At 37.6% G+C, this 17,941-nt stretch overlaps 1 protein-coding gene across 1 annotated transcript in view; it reads left to right on the top strand.

The window, feature by feature from the left end:
* ANKRD28 (ankyrin repeat domain 28) overlaps nt 1-17,941 on the top strand; it is a 123,440-nt gene that overhangs the window by 68,975 nt on the left and 36,524 nt on the right. Inside the window, exons 7-11 of the mRNA XM_082654066.1 lie at nt 820-962; nt 3,534-3,746; nt 14,710-14,788; nt 15,722-15,836; nt 16,814-16,896. Of these exons, the coding sequence (XP_082510192.1) occupies nt 820-962; nt 3,534-3,746; nt 14,710-14,788; nt 15,722-15,836; nt 16,814-16,896 (633 nt within the window). The remainder of the gene's footprint in view (nt 1-819; nt 963-3,533; nt 3,747-14,709; nt 14,789-15,721; nt 15,837-16,813; nt 16,897-17,941) is intronic.

Raw genomic sequence — 17,941 nt, forward strand, 5'->3', positions numbered from 1 at the left:
AGAGAAATAAAACACTAATTGTTTAAGCCACTGAGATTTGGGAGTTGGTTGTTAACCACAGCATGTATAACCTAGCCCAGGGGTCCTCATCCCCCAGAACCGGGCCACACAGCAAAAGATGAGCCGCAGGCAAGCCAGCCAAGTTTCATCTGCCGCTCAGCATCCCCCGCATAGGGCTGAACCATCCCCCCCATCACTCACATTCCCGCCTGAACCATTCCCGCCCGAACCATTCCCACCCCACCCCCGCCACGTGGAAAAATTGTCTCCCATGAACCCGGTCCCTGTTGCCAAAAAGTTTGGGGACTGCTGACCTAGCCTATCCTGATTGTTAAGGCATCTGGTGGAAATAATAAAGGAAAAGAAGTTTTTAGCTGCATGTTCTAAAGACCTGACATTTTTTAAGAAATAAGCCCAAGTCACTCCCAGATTTCCACGTAGAAGAAGATTCTACAACATAAACTAATGTCTTACGTTAGACATGAAAAGCTAACTTAAGAATTGGAGAATGTATTGAAACAACCTTGGAAACAACAAGATCTAGGTAAAAGGATTGCAGGGTTATCATTGGATAAAATAATTAAATGTATTATTTTCAATTATTAGTTACCTCTATCAGCATTTATCAAAATTATCCTGAATTCTTATTTTTTTCTTCTATCATCTCTCTGGTTATAATGTGATTAATTGGTGACTTGTCATGCATTATCTAGTTAATTTGTATTGTATTTTTACCTGTCTTTAAAGATATTCAGGATTGTATTTCATGTTTTCCATACACTCATCTTCTTGTTTTTTTCTTCATAAACACATTTTCAGGTCACATTGAAGTAGTGAAATTACTTGTGGCACACGGAGCTGAAGTGACATGCAAGGACAAGAAGTCTTACACACCTCTCCACGCAGCAGCCTCTAGTGGGATGATCAGCGTGGTCAAGTACCTTCTTGATCTTGGGGTTGATGTAAGCAGTACAGAAGAATGGAGCATTTTGTGTGTTTGTGATTTTGTTGTTGGCAGAAGTTATTTCAAATTTAAAAGATGATTTCTTACAATAAGATTTTTGTCTTTTAATAGTTTTATGTTTATAGTCCTTCACATAATATACAGTGCACTGATGTCTGACCAAGCCATGAAGTTAGTCAAATGTATTAAGAGGTAAAATATATTCCAAAGGTGAACGGTTGATTGACAGAAGTTTTTCTTTTCCATCACATTCTAGGCCCTGTAGCTTCATTTCAGCTATGGAAACCAGCAGATCAGACATATTTGGATTATTTTCCTAAGTGGCTGGGTTATTGTTAGTATTATTTGCCCAGTTTGTCTAATATTTCCTTTAAATGACCGTAGCTGTTCACATTACAGGATATTGGCCAGAGGCAGGCAGGAAAACTAGAGGCTTCTGGCCCATTAGCTGCAAGTGTTCCTTACTGTATGATCTCTTTGGTTCAGAGGGGTTGCTCCTTCATCTGAATATATTTGATTACGGAACTGGGATAGCTAAGAATACCTGGAACTCCCACAGTCCATCCTTTAGGCACAGTTCTGACAAACTCATCTGGTCTTTAAAACACAGATGAAAAAGCAGCCAGGTAGAAGGAGAGAGGGAGGTAGTTTAGATCAGCTGCAAAGACAGAAAGATAGGTGGTAATCTGGTTGGACAAAGAATACGTGGCAGAACTGTGGAGCTGGATAGCCTATTAATTTAATTTAAGAACTTTGTGAAGCACTTAGTTATTGAAAATGTAGGGATCAAAAATTCAAACACATTGTTAGGTAGAAGCTTGTAGAGTGCAAACAGATGAAAGTTTTATTTCAACTCAGCAGTTCCTAGCTCTGTTTCAACAGAGTGACATAATGCCTTAAGAGACCCTTGATCTAGATAAATGAGATAGCCTTGTTTCTGATCACTGTTTCAAGTCCATTCTGGTGCAATTTTTAAAGCTTATGTTATTGACAGCAAAATTATAAACTCTGGTGAGAGTGTTCTTCAGAAAAAGTGGTCAGACTTAGAGCCATTTAGTGACATGTGGCCTCCAATTGCATGACTTAGTTTCCTAGAGCTGAAGTGAGTGACTTAAAACAATAAATTTAATCTCTCAAAGTTTTGGAAGCTCCGAGGGAGAATCTTTTCTGTGTCTGCCAGCTTTTGGTGATGAAATCTAGATAACCTGACTAAAGTTAAGTGTTGCTTTTTCACTTCCTCTAATTTCTGTTACCAGAGATGTGAGAAAAGAAAATGTTAAATAAAGTTGTGATAAGTTGGGGCCAACCACAAGGTTAGAGGGCACAGTCTCCACACAGGACTGACTTCAGTTTTGATGATTCACTAGAAGGACTCCAGAAACTCACTGCAAGCTATTATACTCACAGTTATGGTTTATTATGCAGAAAAGATACAAATTAACATCAGCCAAAGGAAGAGACACACAAGGCAGAGTCTAAGAGTATTCTAAACACAAAGCTTCCATTGGCCTCTCCTTACAGAATTAGGACTCCTTACTCTCCCAGCATCAGAACGTGACATATGCACATAGTATTGCTAACCAGAGAAGCACTCCTGAGCTTTGTTTTCAGAGTTTTATTGGGCCTCCACTACATAGGCATGATTGATTGATCAAAATTGCTCATATGGTTGATTTCAGTCTCCAAGTCCACTGATACCAGCGGACCCAAAGCCCCTCCCCTCCATCACATGGTTGGTTTATGTGGTGTGGTTGGCCCTGCCCTAAAGACCCGCTGTGCCTGCTCCTGCTCTCAGGTCCAGGGTAGCCAGCTCCCACCCTGGACAAGGACACAGCTGTCAGGTGTGCCATAGATGACCTCCCAGAAGACAGGAGCGAAAGTACAATTCTTTACCACAGAAAAGTTATGTAAACTTTAAAATATTCATCCAATATATTTTTTAAGAAATAGAAAGGAAACTTCAGTTACATGAATTATTTCTCAATGTTGACTATATTTTTTGAGCATATTCATTTTGGTAAAATGTCAGTATGTAGGCTGGAAAATATCTAAAGCCCAAGTTTGTTGCAAAAATGAATTAAATAGAAAAGGATGTCAGTCATTTTTTAAAAAATCTTTCTCTCTACTAATCACCAACTTTATTAATCTTTTGTCACTGTAAATAGCAGAAAATATGCGTGTTTTTCAATATGTGTCAGAATTTTCAGTTTGTGTTCATTTTTCATGATTCTTAGAATTAATTCTGTGGTTGTCCCTTCCCTAGAATGCTTTTAAAAATATATTATTTGTTTTCATTTTCCTAAAATATCTCTTGGAATCATTCAGTTTTGTCATGAAGTAGACATCGTATATATGAGTTATGTTCCCTGAAGCTACAAAATCGTTTGACACCAAAATGTTGTTATGTTCATTTTTTTATTGAAGTTTAAGATTATAAGCCATATCTGTGTATTTATCCCTGTTTGTTTCTCACTTTAATAATTAGATTTCAACCACAGTGTTGCTAAAATAGCTCACAGCGATAATTAGGAAGACTGCTTTAAGATTGACAATTTTTTTCTTCCAATAGATGAATGAACCAAATGCCTATGGAAATACACCTCTTCATGTAGCCTGCTACAATGGACAAGATGTTGTCGTGAATGAACTTATAGACTGTGGTGCTAATGTAAATCAAAAGAATGAAAAAGGGTTTACTCCTTTGCACTTTGCTGCTGCATCAACACATGGAGCATTGTGTTTAGAGCTTCTAGTAGGCAATGGGGCCGATGTCAATATGAAGGTATGAAGTAATATCAGAATCCCTATCTAGTATTTAGGAGTTCACTGTAGTATCAGTAGCTACTAAAAAGGAGTGAATTACTGATAACACATAGATGAATCTTAAAAATACTATGCTGAGTGAAAGCGTTACACAAGAATATATTCACTATTTCCATTTATATAAGGTTTTAGAACAGACAAAATTCCAGTTATATGGGGTTCCATACGCTATAGTTGGGGAAATAAAAAAAAGAGAGAACAATTGTTGCCTCTGGGAGGAGAGACTGATGAAAAGGGGGCGTGGGGGAACTTTCTCTGTGGTGGTAATGTCCTGTATTTTGACAACTTTGTTATATAAATAAGTGTTAGTCAAAACTCATCAGGTGGTACATTTTTTGTATGTCTCATTGCATGTAAATGTTCCCGTAGAAGGTTACAAATCAAACAAATACTGAACCCTAGTTAATGATATGCATACCAAAGTGTTTAGAGGTAATAGGTAATGATATCAGCAGCTGACTTTAAAAAACATCACTTAGGGACTTTCCTGGCGGTCCAGTGGTTAAGACTGCACGCTTCCACTGCAGGGGGCACAGGTTTGATCCCTAGTCTTGCATGCCACGCGGTGTGGCCTACCCCCCCCCCAAAAAAAGCATCACTTAATTGCACGGGTGGGTAGAGAGATGGATGTATGATAATGCTCACATAGTAAAATGTTAGTGGTAGACTCTAGGTGGTAGGTATATGGGTGTTCACTGTAATATTCTTTCAACTTTTCTGTTTTGAAATTTTTCACAGTGTTAGAAAAATTAGAAGACTGATACAGTGTTTTACATATAAGAATAGTTGCTTTTTGGTTTTTTGGTCATTCACTTCCAAGAGTGAACATTTAAATTTAAAAATATGTGAAAATTCTGGAGCCAAAATATACGTACTTTACTGCATAATTCTTTGGAAATGCACCTGCAACCACAGTTTTGAACATAACTACTTCATAATGTGTAAGCATCATTTTATATTTTCCAAGATGCTTTCACTGATTGCTTCTGTATTAATTTATTAATTCATTCTTTGAGCACTTGCCAAACCATGTCTTGTGGTGTAAAGAAAAGAAAACCACAAACAAAATTGAACCGTTTAGGATTAGTAAAAACATTTAAGCTTCAAATGTTTTCAGAGCTTTCATTGCATAAAATTTCAACTTCTTTTGTAGGTGTGATGAGCCAGTGTCTTTCAGACTGGTAGAGAAAGGAGTCCATTTTCTTACCTGTCTAACTTTAGAAAATCCTTTAACGATGCCACTGACCCACTCTGACAGCTGTAGCAGCAGCAAGCCCATCTATAATTAGGTCGTTGCTCTAAATTGCCCCTTGCCAGCTAAAGGACAAAATTTATACATATCAACTTATGGAAGGAAAGGGCATGAGATATCACAAAGAACTCCTTTCTGGTTAAAATGTCTCTTTTACGAATATACATTTAAAGCTTTCAGTTCTCAATCAAATCACCAACTAAACTAAAGTTTTATTTTTAATAATTTAAATAACTTCTAAATATTTACTGATAAGTTCAAACTGCTTATTTTGATTTGAAGAATTCCTGCTGTTTGGATAATCAGTGCCTAGAAAAAATATCAGAATTCTTGTGGGGGTGGGAAGTTAGTTACTTGTTTCCTCAAAAGCCTAGTAATATTTTTTAATGAAGAGTTTTTCAAAATAAAAACTTTGAAATTATCTTCATATTCTTCAAACGAAAAGATCTCATCAAGTAGTTTTAGTCTCTGTGAGACCCCTTTATGATAAAGGGGCTGTAGTTAAAATTATCTTTGTTAAATATTAAGTATCATGAAATAAGAGGCTTACCTATATCATTAACTATTATGCATTTTTTAGTTTATATGGGGCTGGGTAAAAATTAGGCTTTCTATTTTATACAGTGCCATTTAGACATGACTGTTTACTATAATTTGAAGATAATTAATCACTTGCTTCATGTCATTGCCTACGTAGCTGACTCTAGTACCTATGATTATTTTTAAGTCTGTATTTTCTTTTGAAATGTTGAGATGAGAATCAGTTCTACAAGAGGGTCACTTGTAGTATAATGCTTAGCAGTGGTTTTATTTGAAGTTACCTCCCTAATGATTTAGAAAATTCAGTGGTAGATTTTACACATGACAAGGGAATGTTTTAGCAAAACAGTTAAGATGTGGTGGTTAAGTAGATTTGAAGACAACAGACCATGATGCTGGTTTAAAAATAGATTTCATAAAAGTTGCTTTAATTTTGTCTAAGGACGTATGACATCCTGCTGATGTGCAGTTGCCCAGTTATCTTACTGCCGAGTTCCATTGAAACACACTGCCTAAGTTGTTGATGACTTCTGAGGTACCGTCCAACTGACATTATGTAAAAATTGTTGATAGCAGTGAGTTTTCAACGCATAAGAATTTGCATTCATTCAAGAATATATCTTCGTTCCTGACACTATGTTTCCTGTATTTGTCAAATCGATGCTTATCGAATTATTGTTTGACTAACAAGTTAAGGCTTTGACATTTGCCTTGGAGGAAAAATATTATATTTGTTGACCCTAAAGTTCTCCTTATCAAGGCACCTTTCTCCTTCATCTTTTCCTCCCATTCCATTCTCTATTTTGATTTTTCTGTCCTTGATCAGGTTGTGGATGACTAGAATTGGAATGTGAACTTAGATTTGTAATTATTCAGTTTATAAGTTTTTTAATTGGTTGTCCTACAGAATACTACATAGAAGTAAAATGAATGGGTTTTTTTACATATTTATTAGAGTATAATTGCTTTACAATGGTGTTTTAGTTTCTGCTTTATAACAGAATGAATCAGTTATACATATACATATGTTCCCATATCTCTTCCTTCTTGCATCTCCCTCCCTCCCACCCTCCCTACCCCACCCCTCCAGGCGGTCACAAAGCACCGAGCTGATCTCCCTGTGCTATGCGGCTGCTTCCCACTAGCTATCTACCTTACATTTGGTAATGTATATATGTCCATGCCTTTCTGTCGCTTTGACACAGCTTACCCTTCCCCCTCCCCATATCCTCAAGTCCGTTCTCTAGTAGATCTGTGTCTTTATTCCTGTCTTACCCCTAGGTTCTTCATGACATTTTTCTTTTCTTAAATTCCATATATATGTGTTAGCATACGGTATTTGTCTTTCTCTTTTCTGACTTACGTTACTCTGTATGACAGACTCTAGGTCCATCCACCTCATTACAAATAGCTCAATTTTGTTTCTTTTTATGACTGAGTAATATTCCATTGTGTATATGTGCCACATCTTCTTTATCCATTCATCCGCTGATGGACACTTAGGTTGTTTCCATCTCTGGGCTATTGTAAATAGAGCTGCAATGAACATTTTGGTATATGACTCTTCTTGAATTATGGTTTTCTCAGGGTATATGCCCAGTAGTGGGATTGTTGGGTCATATGGTAGTTCTATTTGTAGTTTTTTAAGGAACCTCCATACTGTTCTCCATAGTGGCTGTACCAATTCACATTCCCACCAGCAGTGCAAGAGTGTTCCCTTTTCTCCACACCCTCTCCAGCATTTATTGTTTCTAGATTTTTTGATGATGGCCATTCTGACTGGTGTGAGATGGTATCTCATTGTAGTTTTGATTTCCATTTCTGTAATGATTAATGATGTTGAGCATTCTTTTATGTGTTTGTTGGCAGTCTGTATATCTTCTTTGGAGAAACGTCTATTTAGGTCTCCTGCCTATTTTTGGATTGGATTGTTTGTTTTTTTGTTATTGAGCTGCATGAGCTGCTTAAAATTTTTGGAGATTAATCCTTTGTCAGTTGCTTCATTTGCAGAGATTTTCTCCCATTCTGAGGGTTGTCTTTTGGTCTTGTTTATGGTTTCCTTTGCTGTGCAAAAGCTTTGAAGTTTCATTAGGTCCCATTTGTTTATTTTTATTTCCATTTCTCTAGGAGGTGGGTCAAAAAGGATCTTGCTGTGATTTATGTCATAGAGTGTTCTGCCTATGTTTTCCTCTAAGAGTTTGATAGTTTCTGGCCTTACATTTCGGTCTTTAATCCATTTTGAGCTTATTTTTGTGTATGGTGTTAGGGAGTGATCTAATCTCATACTTTTACATGTACCTGTCCAGTTTTCCCAGCACCACTTACTGAAGAGGCTGTCCTTTCTCCACTGTACATTCCTGCCTCCTTTATCAAAGACAAGGTGACCATATGTGCATGGGTTTATCTCTGGGCTTTCTATCCTGTTCCATGGATCTTTCTTTCTGTTTTTGTGCCAGTACCATACTGTCTTGATTACTGTAGCTTTGTAGTCTAGTCTGAAGTCAGGGAGCGTGATTCCTCAAGCTCCGTTTTTCTTTCTCAAGATTGCTTTGGCTGTTCGGGGTCTTTTGTGTTTCCATACAAATTGTGAAATTTTTTGTTCTAGTTCTGTGAAAAATGCCAGTGGTAGTTTGGTAGGGATTGCATTGAATCTGTAGATTGCTTTGGGTAGTATAGTCATTTTCACAATGTTGATTCTTCCAATCCAAGAACATGGTATATCTCTCCATCTATTTGTATCATCTTTAATTTCTTTCATCAGTGTCTTATAATTTTCTGCATACAGGTCTTTTGTCTCCTTATGTAGGTTTATTCCTAGGTATTTTATTCTTTTTGTTGCAGTGGTAAATGGGAGTGTTTTCTTGATTTCACTTTCAGATTTTTCATCATTAGTGTATAGGAATGCCAGAGATTTCTGTGCATTAATTTTGTATCCTGCTACTTTACCAAATTCATTGATTAGCTGTAGTAGTTTTCTGGTAGCATCTGTAGGATTCTCTATGTATAGTATCATGTCATCTGCAAACAGTGACAGCCTTACCTCTTCTTTTCCAATTTGGATTCCTTTTATTTCCTTCTCTTCTCTGATTGCTATGGCTAAAACTTCCAAAACTATGTTGAATAAGAGTGGTGAGAGTGGGCAACCTTGTCTTGTTCCTAATCTTAGTGGAAATGCTTTCAGTTTTTCACCATTGAGGATGATGTTGTCTGTGGGTTTGTCATATATGGCCTTTATTATGTTGAGGAAAGTTCCCTCTGTGCCAACTTTCTGCAGGGTTTTTATCATAAATGGGTGTTGAATTTTGTCAAAAGCTTTCTCTGCATCTATTGAGATGATCATATGGTTTTTCTCCTTCAATTTGTTAATATGGTGTATCACATTGATTGATTTGCATATATTGAAGAATCCTTGCATTCCTGGAATAAACCCCACTTGATCATGGTGTATGATCCTTTTAATGTGCTGTTGGATTCTGTTTGCTAGTATTTTGTTGAGGATTTTTGCATCTATGTTCATCAGTGATATTGGCCTGTAGTTTTCTTTCTTTGTGACATCCTTGTCTGGTTTTGTTATCAACGTGATGGTGGCCTCGTAGAATGAGTTTGGGAGTGTTCCTCCCTCTGCTATATTTTGGAAGAGTTTGAGAAGGATAGGTGTTAGCTCTTCTCTAAATGTTTGATAGAATTCGCCTGTGAAGCCATCTGGTCCTGGGCTTTTGTTTGTTGGAAGATCTTTAATCACAGTTTCAATTTCAGTGCTTGTGATTGGTCTGTTCATATTTTCTGTTTCTTCCTGGTTCAGTCTTGGCACGTTGTGCATTTCTAAGAATTTGTCCATTTCTTCCAGGTTGTCCGTTTTATTGGCATAGAGTTGCTTGTAGTAATCTCTCATGATCTTTTGTATTTGTGCAGTGTCAGTTGTTACTTCTCCTTTTTCATTTCTAATTCTGTTGATTTGAGTCTTCTCCCTTTTTTTCTTGATGAATCTGGCTAATGGTTTATCAATTTTGTTTATCTTCTCAAAGAACCAGCTTTTAATTTTATTGATCTTTGCTGTCGTTTCCTTCATTTCTTTTTCATTTATTTCTGATCTGATTTTTATGATTTCTTTCCTTCTGCTAACTTTGTGGGTTTTTTGTTCTTTCTCTAATTGCTTTAGGTGCAAGGTTAGGTTGTTTATTTGAGATGTTTCCTGTTTCTTAAGGTAGAATTGTATTGCTATAAACTTCCCTCTTAGAACTGCTTTTGCTGCATCCCAGAGGTTTTGGATCATCATGGCTCCATTGTCATTTGTTTCTAGGTATTTTTTTAATTTCCTCTTTGATTTCTTCAGTGGTCACTTCGTTATTAGTAGTGTATTGTTTAGCCTCCATGTGTTGTATTTTTTACAGATCTTTTCCTGTAATTGATATCTAGTCTCATAGCGTTGTGGTCGGAAAAGATACTTGGTACCATTTCAGTTTTCTTAAGTTTACCAAGGCTTGATTTGTGACCCAAGATATGATCTATCCTGGAGAATGTTCCATGAGCACTTGAGAAAAATGTGTATTCTGTTGTTTTTGGATGGAATGTCCTATAAATATCAATTAAGTCCATCTTGTTTAATGTATCATTTAAAGCTTGTGTTTCCTTATTTATTTTCATTTTGGATGATCTGTCCATTGGTGAAAGTGGGGTGTTAAAGTCCCCTACTATGTGTTACTGTCGATCTCCCCTTTATGGCTGTTAGTATTTGCCTTATGTATTGAGGTGCTCCTATGTTGGGTATATAAATATTTACAATTGTTATATCTTCTTCTTGGATCGATCCCTTGATCATTATGTAGTGTCCTTCTTTGTCTCTTCTAATAGTCTTTCTATTAAAGTCTATTTCATCTGATATGAGAATTTCTACTCCAGCTTTCTTTTGGTTTCCATTTGCATAGAATATCTTTTTCCATCCCCTTACTTTCAGGCTGTATGTGTCTCTAGGTCTGAAGTGGGTCTCTTGTAGACAGCATATATATATGGGTCTCATTTTTGTATCCGTTCAGCCAATCTGTGTCTTTTGGTGGGAGCATTTAGTCCATTTACATTTAAGATAATTATCGATATGTATTTTCCTATTCCCATTTTCTTAATTGTTTGGGGTTCGTTATTGTAGGTCTTTTCCTTCTCTTGTGTTTCTTGCCTAGAGAAGTTCCTTTAGCATTTGTTGTAAAGCTGGTTTGGTGGTGCTGAACTCTCTCAGCTTTTGCTTGTCAGTAAAGGTTTTAATTTCTCCATCAAATCTGAATGAGATCCTTGCTGGGTAGAGTAATCTTGGTTGCAGGTTTTTCTCCTTCATCCCTTTAAATATGTCCTGCCAGTTCCTTTTGGCTTGCAGAGTTTCTGCTGAACGATTGGCTGTTAATCTTATGGGGATTCCCTTGTGTGTTATTTGTTGTTTTTCCCTTGCTCCTTTTAATATGTTTTTTTTGTATTTAATTTTTGACAGTTTGATTAATATGTGTCTTGGTGTATCTCTTTTTGGATTTATGCTGTATGGGACTCTCTGTGCTTCCTGGACTTGCTTAACTATTTCCTTTCCCATATTAGGGAAGTTTTCAACTATAATCTCTTCAGATATTTTCTCAGTCCCTTTCTTTTTCTCTTCTTCTTCTGGAACCCCTATAATTCGAATGTTGGTGTGTTTAATGTCCCAGAGGTCTCTGAGACTGTCCTCAGTTCTTTTCATTCTTTTTTCTTTATTCTGCTCTGCAGTAGTTATTTCCACTATTTTATCTTCCAGGTCACTTATCCGTTCTTCTGCCTCAGTTATTCTGCTATTGATCCCATCTAGAGTATTTTTAATTTCATTTATTGTGTTGCTCATCGTTGCTTGTTTCATCTTTAGTTCTTCTAGGTCCTTGTTAAATGTTTCTTGCATTTTGTCTCTTCTATTTCCAAGATTTTGGATCATCTTTGCTATCATTATTCTGAATTCTTTTTCAGGTAGACTGCCTATTTCCTCTTCATTTGTTAGGTCTGGTGGGTTTTTATCTTGCTCCTTCTTCTGCTGTGTGTTTTTCTGTTTTCTCATTTTGCTTATCTTACTGTGTTTGGGGTCTCCTTTCTGCAGGCTGCAGGTTCATAGTTCCCGTTGTTTTTGGTGTCTGTCCCCAATGGCTAAGGTTGGTTCAGTGTGTTGTGTAGGCTTCCTGGTGGAGGGGACTGGTGCCTATGTTCTTGTGGATGAGGCTGGATCTTGTCTTTCTGGTGGGCAGGTCCTCCTCTGGTGGTGTGTTTCGGGGTGTCTGTGGACTTATGATTTTAGGCAGCCTCTCTGGTAATGGGTGGGGTTGTGTTCCTGTCTTGCTAGTTGTTTGGCATAGGGTGTCCAGCACTGTAGCTTGCTGGTTGTTGAGTGAAGCTGGGTGCTGGTGTTGAGATGGAGATCTCTGGGAGATTTTTGCTGTTTGATATTATGTGGAGCTGGGAAGTCTCTTGTGGACCAGTGTCCTGAAGTTGGCTCTCCCACCTCAGAGGCACAGCACTGACTCCTGGCTGCAGCACCAAGAGCCTTTCATCCACATGGCTCAGAATAAAAGGGAGAAAAATAGAAAGAATTAGAAGAAAGAAAGAAAGAAAAAAGGAAGGAAGGAAGGAAGAAAAGAAAAAGAAGGAAAGAAAGAAAAGGAAGGAAGGAGGGATGGAAGGAAAAAAAGAAAGAAAGAAGATAAAGTAAAATAAAGTACGATAAAATATAATAAAGTTATTACAATAAAAAATAATTATTAAGAAAAAAATTTTAAAAAAACAGACGGATAGAACTCTAGGACAAATGGTGGAAGCAAAGCTATACAGACAAAATTTCACACAGAAGCATACACTCACAAAAAGAGGAAAAGGGGAAAAAATCATATATCTTGCTCTGAAAGTCCACATCCTCAATTTGGGATGATTCGTTGTCTATTCATGTATTCCACAGATGCAGGTACATCAAGTTGATTGCGGAGCGTTAATCCTTTGCTTCTGAGGCTGCTGGGAGAGATTTCCCTTTCTTTTCTTTGTTTGCACAGCTTTCAGTGTTCAGCTTTCGATTTGGCCCAGCCTTTGCATGTAGTTCACCCGAGGGTGTCTGTTCTTCACTCGGACAGGACGGGGTTAAAGAAGCAGCTGCTTCGGGGACTCTGGCTCACTCAGGCCAGGGGTGCGGGAGGGGCACGGCGTGCGGGGCGGCCTGCTGCGGCAGAGGCTGGCATGAAGTTGCACCAGCCTGAGGCTGTGCGTTCTCCCAGGAAAGTTGTCCCTGGATCCTGGGACCCTGGCAGTGGCGGGCTGCACAGGCTCCCCGGAAGCAGGGTGTGGATAGTGACTTGTGCTCGCACACAGGCTTCTTGGTGGCAGCAGCAGCAGCCTTAGCGTTTCATGCTCATCTCTGGGGTGTGCGCTGTTAGACGCCCGTCTCTGGAGCTCCTTTAAGCAGCGCTCTTAATCCCCTCTCTTCGCGCACCAGGAAACAAAGAGGGAAGAAAAAGTCTCTTGCCTCTTCGGCAGGTCCAGACTTTTCCCCGGACTCCCTCCCGGCTAGCCGTGGCGCACTTAGCCCCCTTCAGGCTGTGTTCACGCAGCCAACCCCAGTGCTCTCCCTGCGCTCTGACCAAAGCCCGAGCCTCAGCTCCCAGCCCCGCCTGCCCCGGCGGTGAGCAGACAAGCCTCTCGGGCTGGTGAGTGCTGGTCGGCACCGATCCTCTGTGCAAGAATCTCGCCACTTTGTCCTCCGCACCCCTGTTGCTGCATTCTCCTCCGCGGCTCCGAAGCTTCCCCCCTCCGCCACCTGCAGTCTCCGCCCGCGAAGGGGCTTCCTAGTGTGTGGAAACCTTTCCTCCTTCACAGCTCCCTCCCACTGGTGCAGGTCCCGTCCCTATCCTTTTGTCTCTGTTTATTCTTTTTTCTTTTGCCCTACCCAGATACGTGGGGAGTTTCTTGCCTTTTGGGAGGTCTGAGGTCTTCTACCAGCATTCAGTAGGTGTTCTGTAGGAGTTGTTCCACGTGTAGATGTATTTCTGGTGCATCTGTGGGGAGGAAGGTGATCTCCACGTCTTACTCTTCCGCCATCTTCCCCTCGTCCCCAAAATGAATGGTTTTTATAAAGCAGTATAGCCCTGGTTTTTCATAACCTTGCTTATCATGAACACTGCCTCATTGATTTTGTCACTTACCGATCTTTTTTTCCCACTCTTCAAGTGTTTATTCCATAATCAGTTACTGTAGAGAACAGAACCCCAATTGTATATAGGTTGAAAGCAAGAAATATACAGTTTCTCACAATATATCCAGTTGTCAACCCAGATAGCTGTCACACCTTTTCCCACCCCACCGTGTACTTTAAATTTTGGTCAGATAAACAAAATACCCCAAATACTTCTTTCCTTTGTGATGGTCACATGTATGTTTTGATTAACAAAATAATTTTCAGGAAGAAAAGACTTTACCTAACTCGCAATAAAAGATATCACCTAACTCAGGCGTTGTTTTTCTTCATATGTGGAATTCCTCTAGAATTTCAGAATTTCTACATCAAACACACATACAAGGCCAGTCTGGTTTATTATTTTAAGTAATTTGAGAAAATAGCTAACATTATTTGTTACAAATAATTATAAACAAAATAATGTGTAAAGTTTTTTAAGTGAATTATAGTTTCTGAAGTTAATTCTAACATTCACTTTTCCTTGGTCAAGGAGGGATTCAGCATTTCTTGAACAAAAGAATTGTAGCAGTGTGAAATTTTTGAACTGTGGGCAGCACATCCTGGCAGTACCACTTCCAGTGATGTGACCTTGGTCGAATCATTAATATCCTTTGTGCATCAGTTCCCCTACCTGAAATAGGAGTGATGCTAAGATTACACCACACCCACCACTCCAGGCCTTTTTAAAACTATGGGCATTGAGGTTTCTGTATATTTGTGCTTTATGATATACATACTAAAAAATTAGTTCATAATTTCAAACAGCTGTTTTACTGCCACAGGCTTCAGTTAAACTTAACGCTTGAGTGTAATAGTTCTACAGAGTAAAGTTGCAAGAGGATAGTCAAAATAAAACTAACAATTGCATGGTACAGATATAACAAGAATTTTAAATCACTTGTGTGTTTATTTCAGAGCAAAGATGGAAAAACCCCACTGCACATGACTGCCCTCCACGGTAGATTCTCCAGATCACAAACCATTATCCAGAGTGGTAAAAAGTATTTCTGTTTGTTTTTTTTCTTAAGTGTAGTAAAAGCATCCACATAATGGTATTGAGGAATTGTCATAGCAGTATACACATTTTTGACACTTGATATCAGAGCTCATGAAAATCAGATAATGAATTTTAAATGCCATGTACATGTATCTTTTGTAATTTTGTTTTTCATTTATTTTTGTATTGTTTCCCTTAGATTATAAATATAATTTCTCTAGCAGTTAGTGTTGGCTTTTTTAAAACATGCTAGATAGAAAACTCTGCCTTTCTACTGCGAACTGTATTATATATTAAGAAAACTTTGTTTCATTTCTCTCTTCCCTTCTGACTATCTTGACCTGTTTTTAGCGTTTTCATTTATTTTCTGAACTTGTCTTCTTTTGCATTTGAATTAGTACTAGGCAGGCTAAACTTTTAAATAAAAAGAACCTTTGGGTACTTTAAAGTAGTATTTTCACAAGCCATGTTCCAAGGAACTGTTTATTAGTAGTCCTGAAGACAATAGCTGTTCTGATTTTGCAAGGAAAGGGTAGGAATAAGCTCATGATCAAATAATTCATAAAATATTGCATGCTGTCTTCTTGGTGACACAGAGTGTGCACATTAAAGCTTTGGAAAGTCTCACTCTAAAGAAATGTGTTTAATTTCGTTTAAATACAGTGGTTTCCAAACTTATTGGATGCCCAGAACCCTTTTGTAATTTTTAAATCTGTTAAAATCTTATGCTTGTTCACAAAATTGCTTTAAGTGTGAAATCTAACCCCAGTGCCTGGCCCAGTAAATGTGCTGTGGATGAAATCTATGGTTAAATTGCTATACCCATTAGTTTGTGCTTTTTATAATTGCATTTTATATCACTTTCCATGTAATAGATTTGACTTGATCGTTATATTAGTCCAGTGTCTGATAGTATGTCCTTTATTGCAGGAGCAGTAATCGACTGTGAGGACAAGAATGGCAACACCCCTTTGCACATAGCAGCAAGGTACGGCCATGAGCTGCTAATCAACACTCTAATTACAAGTGGTGCTGACACTGCAAAGTAAGTACTTCCCAAGGTAGTGTTGATGCCTTGTCAGGGAAACATGTGGATTTTGTCCTCAATGTAGTACTAATTGCTTGAGCTTTATCCTCTTTTTATTGGCGATGTAATAGAATAGAATGTTTAATGTGATTTCATTGGTAAACCAGCATAGGGTATTTTTATATTTTTTTACCCCAGTTCTTTCTAGATTATGAATAACATACTAAAGTTTCCTTGTAAGATTTTGTTTGAAAGATGGATTCTCTTGCATGCTCTGCAGAAAGAAACACCCTACTTTTAAATTGATGTTTATCATTCTTATGTATGTTTTTAAATTTTTATTACCTTTTTTATATGTTTATTAACATGTTTTAAATCTTCTGTTAAACTTTCTGTAAATGGTATGCTACTGTACACTTTTTAACTTTTTTTTTTTTTTTTTTTTTACATGAAGTTGTTGGTTTAGCCATGTAGATATAAATTTGGGCTTTTTTTCCTCATCTCTATACGTAACTAGTTCATTCATTTTATAAAATTTAATTCTTGTGTAAAGATTTCACAATTTTTATTCATTCTCATTTACAAACACAAGTTGCTTCCAAGTTTTTACTATGACAAAAATTACTGCAGTGAACATTCTTAAACATTTTGCCTTGTGGTAATGATTCTCAACATCGGGGCAGGGGGAATGGGTTTTGCTCCTGAGGCAAATGTCTAGAGACATTTTTGGTTGTCATAATTTGGGGAGGAGAGTGTTACTGTCATCCAGTGTAGGTAGAACCTGGGGGCACTGATGACATCCTACAGGCACAGGATAACCCAGCCCCCCAGCCCCCAGCCCCCCAGAAAATCCATAGTGATGGTAGTGCTGAGGTTGAAAAGTCCTGCTCCTGCTCTAAGAGGAAAGTTGCTGGATAAGTTAAGTATTGAAGAGTTTCTTTTTAATTTATTTAAGTGATTGCATTGTGATGAGGACACTGTCCTGTTCACTTTAGGCGTGGCATACATGGAATGTTCCCCCTCCATTTGGCAGCCTTAAGTGGTTTTTCAGATTGCTGTAGGAAACTTCTTTCTTCTGGTAAGTGGAACCTTCACAGACAGATTATCCCCTTTTACCTCCCCAAACCACCCCCCGCCATCTCCCATTTTAATACAGTCTCTTTATCCTGCTTTTCCAGAATCACATATAGATATGTCCATGTGTGGATCATTTATTAACCCCTCTTAGAAGATGTTGGACCCTTTAATTTTAAGATTTGATTTTCTCTTCAGCTCTGGGAAAGGTTTTATTTTTCCAGTGATTTCCTCCTCTCTCTCTTAGTTGGGGAATGGGGTGTGGAATATTTCTAGAGCAGTCCCTTTGTGTCTAGAAGTAAAATATCTTCATTTGCATGCTTCCTTTTTAAGAGCCAGTGGCCAGTTTACAATATCTTGTAGGTTTGTGAAATTATTTATGCCATATCTAATTACTGTCTTAAAATACCACATAATCAGTTTGAAGCAAAACAGGATCAATAGCTTTCTATAACTATTACTACAAAATTATCCTTATTAAATGCATAGAATTACTAAATATATAAGATTTAATTTTTAATGATATTCTATTTCTTAGCGTGTTAGGAAAGTTGAACAGATTTTGTATATTAATACTCTTGATTGCTAAAAGAATTATGGGAAAATTTCAGTGAAAATTAACATATTGTGAGACAGACAGTGAGTTTTTCTTAATGATATCTTTTAAGTGAGGTAATTGTGTTTTGAATGTTTTAAGTGTATGTGTGTCCACAAGTCATCACATACCCATTTATCTATGAAGGAGAATTCTAAAAACCTCTTCTCAGTGTTAGTATTAACGTGCAAGTATCAAAGCACCTATGGGTTTAAAAAAAAAGTTTTATTAAGAAATAATTCATGTATCATACAATTCACCTGTTTAAAATTTACAATACAGTGTTTTTTTTAATTCATATTATTTTATTTATTTTATTTTTTATTTTTTTCATTTTAACATCTTTATTGGAGTATAATTGCTTTACAATGGTATGTTAGTTTCAGCTTCACAACAAAATGAATCAGTTATATATATACATATGTTCCCATATCTCTTCCCGCTTGCGTCTCCC

Source organism: Grampus griseus (assembly GCF_964374135.1).
Source record: "Grampus griseus genome assembly, chromosome: 5".
In the NCBI taxonomy this organism is placed as follows: Eukaryota; Metazoa; Chordata; class Mammalia; order Artiodactyla; family Delphinidae; genus Grampus; species Grampus griseus.